The sequence below is a fragment of the Crinia signifera genome, chromosome 3 (assembly GCF_055691185.1).
Source record: "Crinia signifera chromosome 3, ASM5569118v1, whole genome shotgun sequence".
In the NCBI taxonomy this organism is placed as follows: Eukaryota; Metazoa; Chordata; class Amphibia; order Anura; family Myobatrachidae; genus Crinia; species Crinia signifera.
In genome coordinates, this window is record NC_139219.1 from 20652036 (window position 1) to 20665041 (window position 13006).

Genomic DNA, 13006 nt, shown 5'->3' on the forward strand with positions numbered 1-13006 from the left:
TATGCACCACGGTTAATATACATTACAGCCATAAGCGCTGCATTATGCTAGCTCTACCTAGCATAATGTGTATAAGGGACTCTACTGTTGTGTAACATGTATAAAGGGTTCTACTGTGTGGTGTAATGTGTATAAAAAGAACTACTGTGTGGCAAAACGTGTATAAGGGGTACTACTGTGTGGTGTATTGTGACTGACACTACTGTGCTGTGTAATGTGCATTGGTACTATTCTGTGACCACACCCCTTCCCCATGATGCCATGACCCTATATTTTAGTAAATGCATTTTGCATTCACTGCACCTATTTTCAATATGGGGGAGAGGGAGGATGAACCTTCAATTATATAACTATATATTTTATGTTTTTCATTTCTACTTCCCTTGCAGGGCTGGAGATACATTTCATACATGTGAAGCCTCCGCACCTCTCCCCAGGACAGAAGGCTATTCCCCTCCTCATGGCTCATGGTTGGCCGGGTTCCTTCTTTGAGTTCTACCACATAATACCACTCCTAACAGATCCGGGGAAACACGGTCTAGACCCGAATCTCACGTTTGAGGTCATCTGCCCCTCTATCCCAGGATACGGCTTCTCCGAGGCTTCACATAAGAAAGGTTAGTGAACACATTTCCGAGACCACTGCTACAGCTGGAGGAAAGGTCCAGGGTTTATAGATATCCAGGCAGCAGATGGCTGAATATGAAGCTGTCTTATGGTTTGTACATGTAGATAGTACAATCATGTACTGTACTTAGCGTAGTATTCTCTTTCCATGGACAGGGTTTGACGCCATCGCTGCTGCCCGCATTTTCTACAAACTGATGCTCCGACTGGGGTTTAATGAGTTCTATCTGCAAGGAGAAGATTGGGGAAGTCTGATCACCACAACCATGTCCCTGCTGAAACCGGAGTAAGTCGATGATCATTGCAATTGACTTATATATGTTGGGATCATCTCAGGCCGTACTGATCATTGTTTTGGGGGTCCATGCCGACACCTGAGCACGCCCAGTTAGTGTACCGCATGGTTCCCTTAGCTTGCCGATCCGCTACCGATACACCCTGCACACTTTACAGTTCCCAATTGGACGCCACTTGGATGTTACAAAAAAGTATGAAGTTCGTGAAAAACTCATGTTGAACATTGCCATGTTGACCTTTTTGTCAATGTCGACGTAGTGCAGGTCTACCTAGACATCGTCTGTGAGCCATCCAGAGACCCATTTTAACATGACAGCCCGCCAGATCATCATTGGCTATAAAATCACAGAGAAAATAGATAATATCTAGCGCTTTATTTCACTGCGGCTTAATTAGATGAAGTGCTTTTAATGTACTGTATAGAACGCTTGTTCTGTTTCGGATATATGCATACCCTCCAACATGGCCCATTCCATTAGGTACAAGATGCTCTGTTCCTGGACTTCCCTGCCAGTGGCAGTTACAGATGTGAGCCTGTAGCACAGTCCAATATTCAAAAAGGGGAGCCACACCTACTGCCACCCCAAACACCACTGTCCTGTACCCACTGGCAGTTGATGTGACTCCCCCTCTTTGAATTTTGTGCTGGAGTCCAACCTCTGTAACTGCCACTGGCAGGGAAGTCCAGGAACAGAGCATTTTGTATCTTAATGACTGTTTCTAAGGTATGAAAAACACACAAACGATCACGCACAAGGCAAGTGAGCAGCGCTTAAGAAATTAAACAATGTAATGGAAAAATTAAGTGGTTACTTTACTGATTATAAAAATAACAATATACAAACAAAGATGCACAATATAATTACATATATATGGTTAAAAATAGCCACAGGAAATTGTATGGGGGTGGATGGCCCATGGGGACAAGGGATAGGGGTATATGGGTCTTAGGTAAGTTCACTTTACCGATTGTAGAATGACCCTTTGATCCAATACAAGCGATAGTAGTCCTCACTATTTGTCACGGTGTGTTATTAGCCGTTGGAGGGATGGTATCGTAGGCTTCCGCTGTTTGCTGGTGTTTTTGTCCTGTGGTCTATATTGGGTTATAGCCACCGGGAGAGTCCAGAATGCGGTGTCCGCCACGGGTGTATTATCGCTGGAATTGAAGGCTTCTGCTCATGGGGTCCTCTCACAGTAATAGCTGGATGGAATAAGCCACTGGGGGTCTCAAGAGCAGTGTCCGCCATAGTATTTGCATTGGGTAAGTAAAGGGGGGGGGGGTCTGGTATCCAAAGTCCACACTGGGCAAGATTGTCCACACTAATTGAGTCCTGGGCAAGGAAACTTTGATGTCCACCTAACGCGTTTCACTGCCAACTGCAGCTTTATCAAAGGTGTTTTTCATCTCTAGGTGGGGATTGACTACCCCCCCCCCCCCCATTTTGAGCAGCAGCTAAACCTAGAATCACAGCTACTCCCATAGCGCTTGATTTATTTTCCTTGTGAAGGTATGACTGAACTCGGTCCCAGATGTACACTATAGACAGTTGCTATGGTAACAACATCTTTCTCTTTTGCAGGTCAGTCAAGGGACTCCATCTGAATGTCGTTTTTATAAACCGGGGAGGGTTCAAAATGCTGATCACATTACTTCTCGGTCGTTATGTCCCTTGGTTAGTGGGCCTGACGCGGGAAGATGTCAGACGCATGTACCCCTACTTTGAGAAGAATGTGTACGCGCTGCTGCGGGAGTCTGGATACCTCCACATTCAGGCAACCAAACCGGATACCGTAGGTAGGTGGTTCCGTTCTCATGGTATCATTCACAAAATGGAATGAGAGGATTCACAAGGACAGAGCTTTTCCCACAAGCTCTGTCACTGCGTGCAATAATTGATATATCCCGGCAATGTATTCAATCATTACAATAGAAATTCCATAATTCCGCTACATCTGAGATGTGGATTGTGATAAATAGGCCCCTTTGCCACAATGGAGATGTGTCCAAATTAGAATGGTCCAAAGGCCCAATTGCACAGCTCGGACTCATGCGCAGTCCAACAGTTCACAGGATTCATCCAGCTTTGCGCGCGCCTGCGATACATTCACTGATGCATCATATTAACATCGGTTATTCAGATCTGTGCAACCTGCTCAAAGATTGTGTTCGCACAGAAGTTGGAGTTTCATGACACAACAAGAACGAGGAAGGAGAAAAAAAGCTAGTTGTAACGGATGCACTCCAGGGGTTTGTTATGCATTTTGTGCATTAACCCCTTCAGTGGCAATCCCGAGAATTTTCCAATCTGGGAAGCCCGGAAAAGTCTCGGGATTGCCACTGTTTAGAGCCGGGCAGTGCTGCTGAGTTCACTCACTGATCTCAGGCAGCTTCAGCGCTGCCCGGCTCCCTCCCCCCCTGGCTTTTATATTGACCTGTCCGGCGCCGACTTATGACAAGCCGGCTGCCGGGAGCAGTGCCGGGGTGGCAGGGCGCAGGGCCGGGCAGCGGCTGATTCACAGTTCAGCGGCGCTACCCAGACCCAGGGAGAGGGTGGTGGTTTTTATTTTAGGGAGCGCTCCCCATAAAAAACTCGCCCAGTGGGGAGCGCTCCTTAAAAAAAAAAAAAACACCACTGAAGGGGTTAAAAACGGGCACACAATAAGCGAATAGAGGCAAACTGTGTATTACCATTCCACACTTAATCAACCTATAACAGGCGAACTGTGTAACTATGTAAATGGTGTACAAAAGCCAACATAGGCTAACAATGTTTAAAGCCACCCAAATTCAATAAGCCAATATAGGCGAACTGGATATATATACACATAAAAAATCTGTACCCAACAAGCTACTATAGCCCATATACATCCCGGTGGGATATTCCATAATTGTAATATACAAGTCACCTCGCCACCCGTGACCTCTCCGGGCTAAACTGCTAGCATTGTCTTTGCCACGCACTGGCAGAACCCCAGGATACATCAGGCCACAGTAATTCGGTACCTGTACTAGTACTCATAAAGAGCCCCATCAGGATCCCTTCAAATTATTTTCTTTAACACATGTTAATAAGCCAATACAGAACGTATTATTCTAAAGAATACATTTAAGAACATTATCTTAGCTAAAGTCTGGCTGGGCACCATCCAAGTGTCTAATAAGCACCACTCCGCCCAGCCCCAACTGCCTATATTTTAAAGTCTATTTCACATTTATCTTCTCAAATCTTTATTCACCTTATTGTGTATATGTATGTTGTATGTCTTACATTTTAACCTCTTCAATTTCTCAACTTACTGGTGGTGTATCCTAAATCCAGAAATTAATAAAGATTATATAGGATACCCCACTTTTGGAGAATTCACTCTAAAAATGGTTTCATGATACATGAAATAAAAAAAACCTCTGGAGTGCATCCATTTTTTTCTCCTTCCTCGTTCTGGCTGTATACATTCGTCGTAATTCAGCGGTACACACCCGCATAATATAGGGTTCTGTTCAATTGTGTGCAGATCTCAACCCAATCCTTCTCTTTTCAAAACAGTTTCATGACACAGTCAAGCCCAGTTTCAGTTGCGGCCGTCCTGGGGCACCCACACATTTGGGGCCCCCATATACTCCCCGACTCTCTCTGCCACGGCCAGTGACCACGCATCCCCTCCATGCTACACTGTGCTCCCCAGCCAGTGGATCTTTCATCTGTCGTAGCGCAGCCTGCTGAGCCGAGCGCCGCATCTAGGACACAGAGAGGAAACGCTGCTCTGATACTGATTGGCGCTTCCCCCTGTGTCCTAGATTTGGCGCTCTGCTCAGCAGGCAGCGCTGTGACTGGCTGAGGAAAACAGTGTAGCGCAGAGGGAACATACTGTCACTGGCTGTGGCAGTAGGACAGGCGGAGAGCAGCAGGAGCTGCAGAAGTGGGCACTGCAGGCCCAACTAAATTGTGTGTGTGACACAGGTGGCTTTGGGGGGGCGACAACAGGGTTGACACTGGGGGACGGGACGGAGCTGACACTCGGAGGGAGTGGGGGGGGGGGGGTCAACTCTGTTCTCCCCTTGGTACCAGCATGAGCCCCCTGGAACCTATAGCCCCCCTGTAAAGGAAATATTAAAATAAAAACACAACACACTGGTTTTAAAAATATTCTGTGGTATCTTCACCTATGGGCTTCTAGGCGTCTTCTGGAGCATACAGCCAGCTCAAGGGGGTGGGGTGATGACTCGGCGAGCCTCTATTGGCATTTTGAAGTCCCCCGCCAGGGGACCGAACTGCCGCCGATGAACGACTGATTGCATGTGCTTAAAAGCACATGCAATCTGCTCCAAATCCCAACTGATCTGACGTGCACCACGTCAGATCAGAGGACCAATCCTCCAACCAGTGGGACCGCGCATTGCACAATTATGTGCACACAATCTGCATGCAATCAGTCATACAACTAGTTGAGATTGTACGATTTGGGTAGAATATCGTTCTGGTGCATGGGGAAATATAAAGCTGTAAATGCCAGTATTTACCCTGCACAGAAAAAATATAAATGTATGTGTGCCCCCTTGCATGACAACATGGTTTGTTCCAGACAAAAAGACTGGAAGACTCATCTGTGTCATTAACTCTATTAATGTGACACCTATGTTCCCATTCCATTAGGCTCCGCTCTGAATGACTCCCCTGCTGGATTAGCTGCCTACATTCTAGAGAAATTCTCTACATGGACCAATCCAGACTTCAGAGAACTTGAGGATGGTGGCCTACAAAGGTCAGACACACAGTGATGGTGATACAGAAGCTCTAGCAGTAACTGTATGGGGGAAGCTGTCAGATGATTAGAACCTCAGTAAAATTGCTGATAAAGCACAGATAAGTCTAAAATTAGAGGGGGCTGTCAAGAAATGAGAGAACATTTCCCAGGCTTTGACCATCTGTAGTTGTGGTGGAAGTCCTATCAAGCACAGTCTTATTGACACACATTGTGGTTTGTGTCGTAGGAAATACTCCATGGATGATCTTCTCACGAATGTGATGATCTACTGGGTAACCGGATCAATCACGTCCTCCATGAGGTTCTACAAGGAGAACTTTACCCGCGAGTTCCAGAACTCACCAATACACAGGTAAAAAAGCTTGGCTTTCCAGGTTTTGAGGTGAGCGTTCTAGCTGTGGAGCTCGGGAGTTGGAAAACCTGAGGGTATGGTCAACAAATAATACTATTATTGTTGGATGAAGATCAGGGTACATTTATTGGGAATAGTTCTGCTTTGGGATGTGGAGGCTTCTTGAGAATGGTTTAGAAACCTTCCACTTGGGGAAGTTCAATGTATAATATCAGATATGACATTAGATGGCTTGTAGTCAGAATCCTGGGGGTCAGGGTCCCAATGGTTACAATCCCGATGGTCACAATGCCAATAGATTCCAAAGGTGAGTATTAGGGTTGGCACTAGGGTGAAGGTTAGGGTTCGGCTGCGGCAGGGGATGGTTAGCGTTAGGAGGAGCGGTGGGTTAGAGATAGGGTTATAATACTTACCAGGATCCATTGGCATTCTGACCACTGGTAACCTGACGGCCGGCATTTCACACCCAACCCTATTAGATTTATGATAGTGAATATGCAGGGTGGCCATAATTAGACTCCACCCAGTATGTCGCCAAATTTGGTAAGTAGACTTATTAGGACACGGGAAGCAGGATTCAACTGGAAAAATGTGGAAGCTACAGATGGAACTTAATAGGAGAAGTTTAATTATGGTCGCCCTGTACAGTATGTGGAAGAACAGATGCACGCAAATTCAACCAACTGGTGTTGGAGAAATGATGCACTGTACTTCTGCCATTTAATGTTCCGGTATAGTGGCCATGATTCAGAGTTCTATTGAAACGCAATAGTCTGTGTATAACTCTAATGGTGGGGGATGGTGCATATGCAGAACCCTTCTGAGTTGTTGCACAAAGCACCCTCTAAGCTGAAGGCTGATTGGCAGGCTGCCACCGTTTTGGGGGTGGGGAAGGGGCAGTCTGTCTTGCAACACATATATACTAGCCTCGGTGACGAATGTGAGTTGGCCATTATGAGATACCTGGGAGTTACTCAGTTGGATGATCCCATGCTGCATCCTCGTACGCATTGTGACAGTTATTGCGCGTTTCGCCAATGTCCAGTTTTTTTCTTTCCCTTTTCTATTGAAAAACTACACTGTAGTCTGACCTTGTATCTGATATTGAGGTATTTGTGTTGTAGGACTCCTGTGTACGTACCCACTGGAATTGCAGCATTCCCCAGCGAAGTGATGCACGCGCCAAAGGTATTTGCGAAGGAGAGACATAAGAAGATCATCACTTACACGTACATGCCACGCGGGGGACACTTTGCTGCCTTTGAGGAGCCAGAGCTTCTCACCCGCGATATCCAGAATTTTGTATCCAAGGTGGAAAAAAGATGAGCTGGAAAAAAAACTGGTCGTAAAAGAGCAACTTTGTTTAATAAAATGTATTTTGGAGATATTACCACGTTGTCTCTCTTAAGGGATGTACACATGCTTGGATTATGAAGGGTTGTTGATTCAGTTTTGCTTATAGAAGCAAAATCGAATCGAATGTTTTTTAAGATGCTCTCGTTCGACATTTGATTCGATGGGCGCTCCCGATTTCTCTGTATCTAAAAGAAACAAGGACCAGGCAGGCAAGGAGATATCGAATTCGATCCAGTGAATCCATTGTGTGTACACTGTGCCTTAAATGCAAATCGAAATCGATATGGAATGCAAAAGTGCAGATCGAATGGAAAGCAAAGGCCAAATTGCAAATTGAAAGGGGGTGGAATTGGGGAAATCCAAAACCAGGCATGTCCAAACTGTGGCCCTCCAGCTGTTGTGAAACTACACATCCCAGCATGCCTTGCCATAGTTTTAGCATTCTGAATAGCAAAACTGTGGCAAGGCATGATGGTACTTGTAGTTTCACAACAGCTGGAGGGCCATAGTTTGGACATGCCTGTCCAAAGCAAATTGAATCGAAAGTAAATCATCAATGAGTGTGTAAACTGCTATACTGTAACATGGAAACTAATATGTAGGCTTTTTTTTTTTTGTATGGACACAGACCTGTTCGCACGGCTGCGAATCGGCAGCAGACAACGTTCAGTTAAGCTGCCGCCCTGCTCCATTGAAATCCCGCCTTGCTGGTTGATGAGCTCATTATGCGAATGAATGTGTATGGGTGCACATCTGTTCGCATTGGTGCGAATATGTCCAAATGCCTTTGTAACAGGCTCACCATTGTATGATTTTTATACTGGCCACAAGTCATTACATGCGCCGTGTAGCCCAGGACTTACGCAGTGCTACGATGAATACAGGCACATCCAGAATGCTGCTGAGGTCACAAACATTTCCCCAACCGGCTTAGACATTACTGCCAAGGAGAGTTTTTGGCACCCGCCCCCACATGCCCACTGTATGTCAATCACCTTGTGTATGGCCAGCGAACAGAAAAAGTTGCAGGACTTGATCACTGCCGGGCATCGCGAACGCGCGGCGTGGCTAATATGCAGGCAGAGTTCATCAATAATCGTCCGCCTTGCAAATTCGCAGCTGTGCAATCTGGACTGAATCAGGCCCACAGTGTCTTATGACACAAGAGTCTCGCTGGTACACAACATACAACAAAGGAAAACGAATATCTTGTGCTCCTTAAAAGGAATAGTGATGTTGCACATAGCAACCAATAAGTCTATATATGATTTTTTTTACAATGCAATAGAGAAATGATAGACATCATCTGATTGGTTGCTAGAGGCAACATCCCCTCTCCATTTTTAGAAGCTTTAGTACATTTTTCCTACACTTTGTTGGCTGGTCGCTCAGTGACAATCGCTCTGCTGCCTTTCAGTGTTTCTAACTCCTCCACTTTACACAACATTCTGTGTTCTCTTCTCTGCTATTGTTATCACTGTGTCGGCAGGACATGGGGGCCCATTTTATCATTTTAATATTTGTGGCTAATTCCCGGAAAACACGTTTTTTTTTTTTATGTATTTTTGAAATTATGAAAAACCTTTTCCATGTTGACATTTTGCTTGTGACATCATTTATTTATTTATTATTTATTTATTAACAGTTTCTTATATAGCGCAGCATATTCCGTTGCGCTTTATAAAGGGGACAGTGATACAACAAAACAGGGTATTTACAGACCGTCAAAATGTAGGAGGGCCCTGCTCGCAAGCTTACAATCTATAGGGAAATAGGCATTGATACATAAGGATAGATACTGTATTCTTTATTGCATCGATTCCACCAGAATGCAAGGTTCTATGACTGGTTCTGGAATTTGTCTCATCCCCCCATCATGCCTGAATACCGATAATAACAGCAGCTGATGTCATCACAGGGGTCACTGGGAATCCCCTACCCTGGCACAACTTTCTCTGCCCATAGGTAGAGACCGCAGTGCAGGGATGGGGGCAGTGTTATCAGCTATGTGCGTCCGATGGAGACACGCGATGATCACTGGGACAAAAATGTAAATAAAAAACAAATACAATTTTTAAAGATTATATGGTACTTGTTTCCTAGCACGGCCACAATCGCGGGCATCGTGTGTCATTTTTAGTGGTATACGACGCGACCGACGCGATGCCCCCGATTTTCCCATTGAAAACAGTCAAAATCGTGTCGGTCGCGTCGTATGCGGCTAAAAAAGGCTTAAATGGTGCAGACGCGATGCCCACGATTTCCCCATAGGAAACAATGTTAAATGGCTCAATGTACCCGCGATGCCCCCGATTTCCCATTGGGAACAATGTTAAATGGCTCAATTTCACCAAATCATCATAGGGAACAATGGTAAATGGGCCAGAAACCCCCCAAAACACCCCTGAACAGTGAAATTTCCCCCCAAAACTATTTTACGCCACCCCACGTTCAACGTGAACCTGAAGCGTGGCGAGCGGCGGCGGTACGCGTCCTCCGACCTTTTCATACCCCCACTATCCACGTCGGCGTGGAGTTGAGAATAGAATAGTGTGGCGAGCGGACGCAGATACCTTCACAGGTAAACGCGTCCCTTCGCGGGCTTCACAGGTATCCGCGTCCCCACGCTTTGGGCTCGGTGGCTCGCTGCGTTCGCCACACTATTCTATTCTCAACTCCACGCCGACGTGGATAGTGGGGGTATGAAAAGGTCGGAGGACGCGTACCGCCGCCCCTTGCGGGCTGCGCTCGCCACGCTTCGGGTTCGCGTTGATCGTGGGGTGGCGTAAAATACTTTTGGGGGGACATTTCACTGTTCAGGGGTGTTTTTGGGGGTTTCTGGCCCATTTACCATTGTTTCCTATGGGAAATCGGGGGCATCGCGTCGCGACCATCGCACACGATTTTTTAGTGCATGCGATGGCCGCGATGCCCCCGATTTTCCCTTACGATGCCCACGATCATGATCGTTGTGGCCGTGCTAGGAAACAAGTACCAATTATATTCACCTACCTTGGGTCTGCTCCGGTGAGGGCTGACAGTCATTGTGGCTGTGCGCTGCTCCTGTGACCCCCAGTGCATCAAAGTGATGCTGCAAAACAACAGCTCACTTTACAGTGACCGAGGTCAAAGAAGCAGAAAGCCACGGTGACATGCAGCTCTGCAGAAGGGCTGATCACTGAACCCGGGGTAGGTAAGTATAACCAGTGGTGTGTGCGTGTGGTCACATGCTCCTGTCTGTGGTGGAAGCGGTGGTAATGTTGGTGGTGCATGCGCAGAACATAATTGTGTTGTTTTTTTTTTTTATGAAAAACCCCCAATAATGCTGCGGGGAGCCATGGCAGGGACAAAGCTTTCCCTTTAGACGATAATTGATGATAAAGCCGTGCAATGTAATAAATTATCAAATTGCGAATTGGGCCGATATTATTGCAGCACATCCGCGTTTTAGGATGCATAGAATTCTACCCCTTAAAAGTTCAGGAATGCAGATGTAGATCTCAGGACCATCTGTTTCTCCCAGGTTCAGTTGTAGAGGCGAGTTATACCCCTTTCAGACATGCAACCCTGCAATCCCCCCTGCGTTTTGAGTGCTGGGTCATTTTACCAGGTGCGGTATGACCCCCTTTCACACAGCATCAAATTACCGGGTTTAAAACTGTCAACCCGGCAATTTGTCACAGGGAATGCCCCTGAAATTCACATTCCGACACAGGGAGTGTTTCCCAAATTCACATTCCGACACAGGGAATGTTCCCCAAATGCACATTCCGACACAGGGAATGTTCCCCAAATGCACATTCCGACACAGGGAATGAGAAGCAAACTTCAGAGTATGCCACACTGAATGACGGAAAATTATTTTATGCAGTGGGAGGGGGTCTCTTTACAAATTTGAGTTTTCTGCCCCCTTAAAAAAAATAAATAAATATATATATATATATTTAAGGGGGCACAAAACTCCATCACAGACAGCAGCTGGGATGAACTTACATTTGTAAAGAGACCCCCTCCCAACGCATAACACAACATATTAAAAAAACAAAACCCTAAAAACGTGGACAAACATATCCCTCCAAATGCAGTGCATAGTAAACTTAGAGCAGGTATCTTATTTGGCCTGATTATTACAACGAGGATTCCAGTGTTGTGAATTTACTAAACACTAAAAACTAACAGCAAGACTGTACACAAGAACTGTTTATTCTCCTTGTCCCAGGAATAGGATTGAACATCCTGTCGGTAACAGGTGCATGACGGGATCAAAGAAATACATCATGGGTAAATATAAGAAACACAGATTGAGTATCCCTTATCCAAAATGCTCGGAACCAGGAGAATTTTGGATAACGGATTATTCCGTATTTCGGAATATTTTTATATTTCAATTATATATTTTGAAGTATCTTGCATTTATGCTGTATAAACACATCAACCACATGAAATGCACACAAATATATTTTATTTGTTCAAAAAAGAAAGGTTTCAAAACATGAAACAAAGTTTGTGTACTATCTCAGGCACTGAATTTGAGTGCCAAGCAATCATTTTCTTGCACATATATAGTGCCAGTTACTATTTCCTCAGTAGTGCTGTTACAGATGTCCCCAGTAAGTTTTTAGTAAAAAAAAATGTTTTTTCAACTTTCTGGAATGTATGGTTTTCGGAATAATTCCGATAACGGATATTCGGATAAGGGATATTCAACCTGTATAAAAAAAATATAGGGTAAAATAAACAAAATAAATGTTTCAACAACATTAAAAAAAAAAACATTATACAAATACAATCAAACCTGAACATTTAAAAAAACAAACCCATGCATTTCGCTATTTTAGTGCCCAATAAAGCATGTAAAACATTTCTTAGTGGCTGGGTATTAATTGAGGGGTGCTATCCAAAAGGTTCTGAGCCCAAAAAACACTTTTAATTTTAAAACTATATTATTTTTTAAACTTATCACAACCTCAGAGTAGTTGAAGTGAGATCTCCGATAATTGCAGTGAAAATCCCAGCTATTTATCGGAGATCAGCAAGTAGGATATCGGTTCCCCGATAACCAGCTTTTTTCTCTATGTAGGAAGCCGGAATAGCGCATGAAACGTACATGGACATTCCAACATGACAATAATCCAAAACACAAGGCCAAGTCCACCTGTCATTGGCTACAGCAGAATAAAGTGAAGGTTCTGGAGTTTCCATCTCAGTCTCCTGACCTCAATATCATTGAGCCAATCTGGGAGAGACGTGCAGTTCATGCAGACAGCCCATGATTTTACAGGAACTGGAGACTTTTTGCCAAGAAGAATGGGCAACTTTACCATATGAGAAAATAAAGAGCCTCATCCACAACTACCACAAAATACTTCAAGCTGTCATTGATGTTAAAGGGGGCAGTACACGGTATTAAGAACTGGGGTATGTAAACTTTTGATCAGTGTCATTTGGGTATTTTCTGTTGTCATTATGATTTAACACAGTTGTTTGACGATAAATGGCTTCACCCAACCACTAACCATGAGTGACAGAAAAGTTTCATTCATATTCTCTGACAAATGGCCAGAAAATCACAAATTCTGATAGGGTATGTAAACTTATGAGCATAAC

General features: G+C 44.8%; 1 protein-coding gene across 1 annotated transcript in view; it reads left to right on the forward strand.

Annotated features, from left to right (window-relative positions):
* The window catches only part of LOC146063240 (epoxide hydrolase 1-like), a 40752-nt gene extending 33319 nt beyond the window's left edge, over positions 1-7433 (forward strand). Inside the window, exons 5-10 of the mRNA XM_083175444.1 lie at positions 390-617; positions 784-913; positions 2508-2722; positions 5580-5688; positions 5918-6043; positions 7168-7433. Of these exons, the coding sequence (XP_083031570.1) occupies positions 390-617; positions 784-913; positions 2508-2722; positions 5580-5688; positions 5918-6043; positions 7168-7369 (1010 nt within the window). The 3' untranslated portion in view covers positions 7370-7433. The remainder of the gene's footprint in view (positions 1-389; positions 618-783; positions 914-2507; positions 2723-5579; positions 5689-5917; positions 6044-7167) is intronic.
* The last annotated feature ends 5573 nt before the right edge of the window (positions 7434-13006 follow it).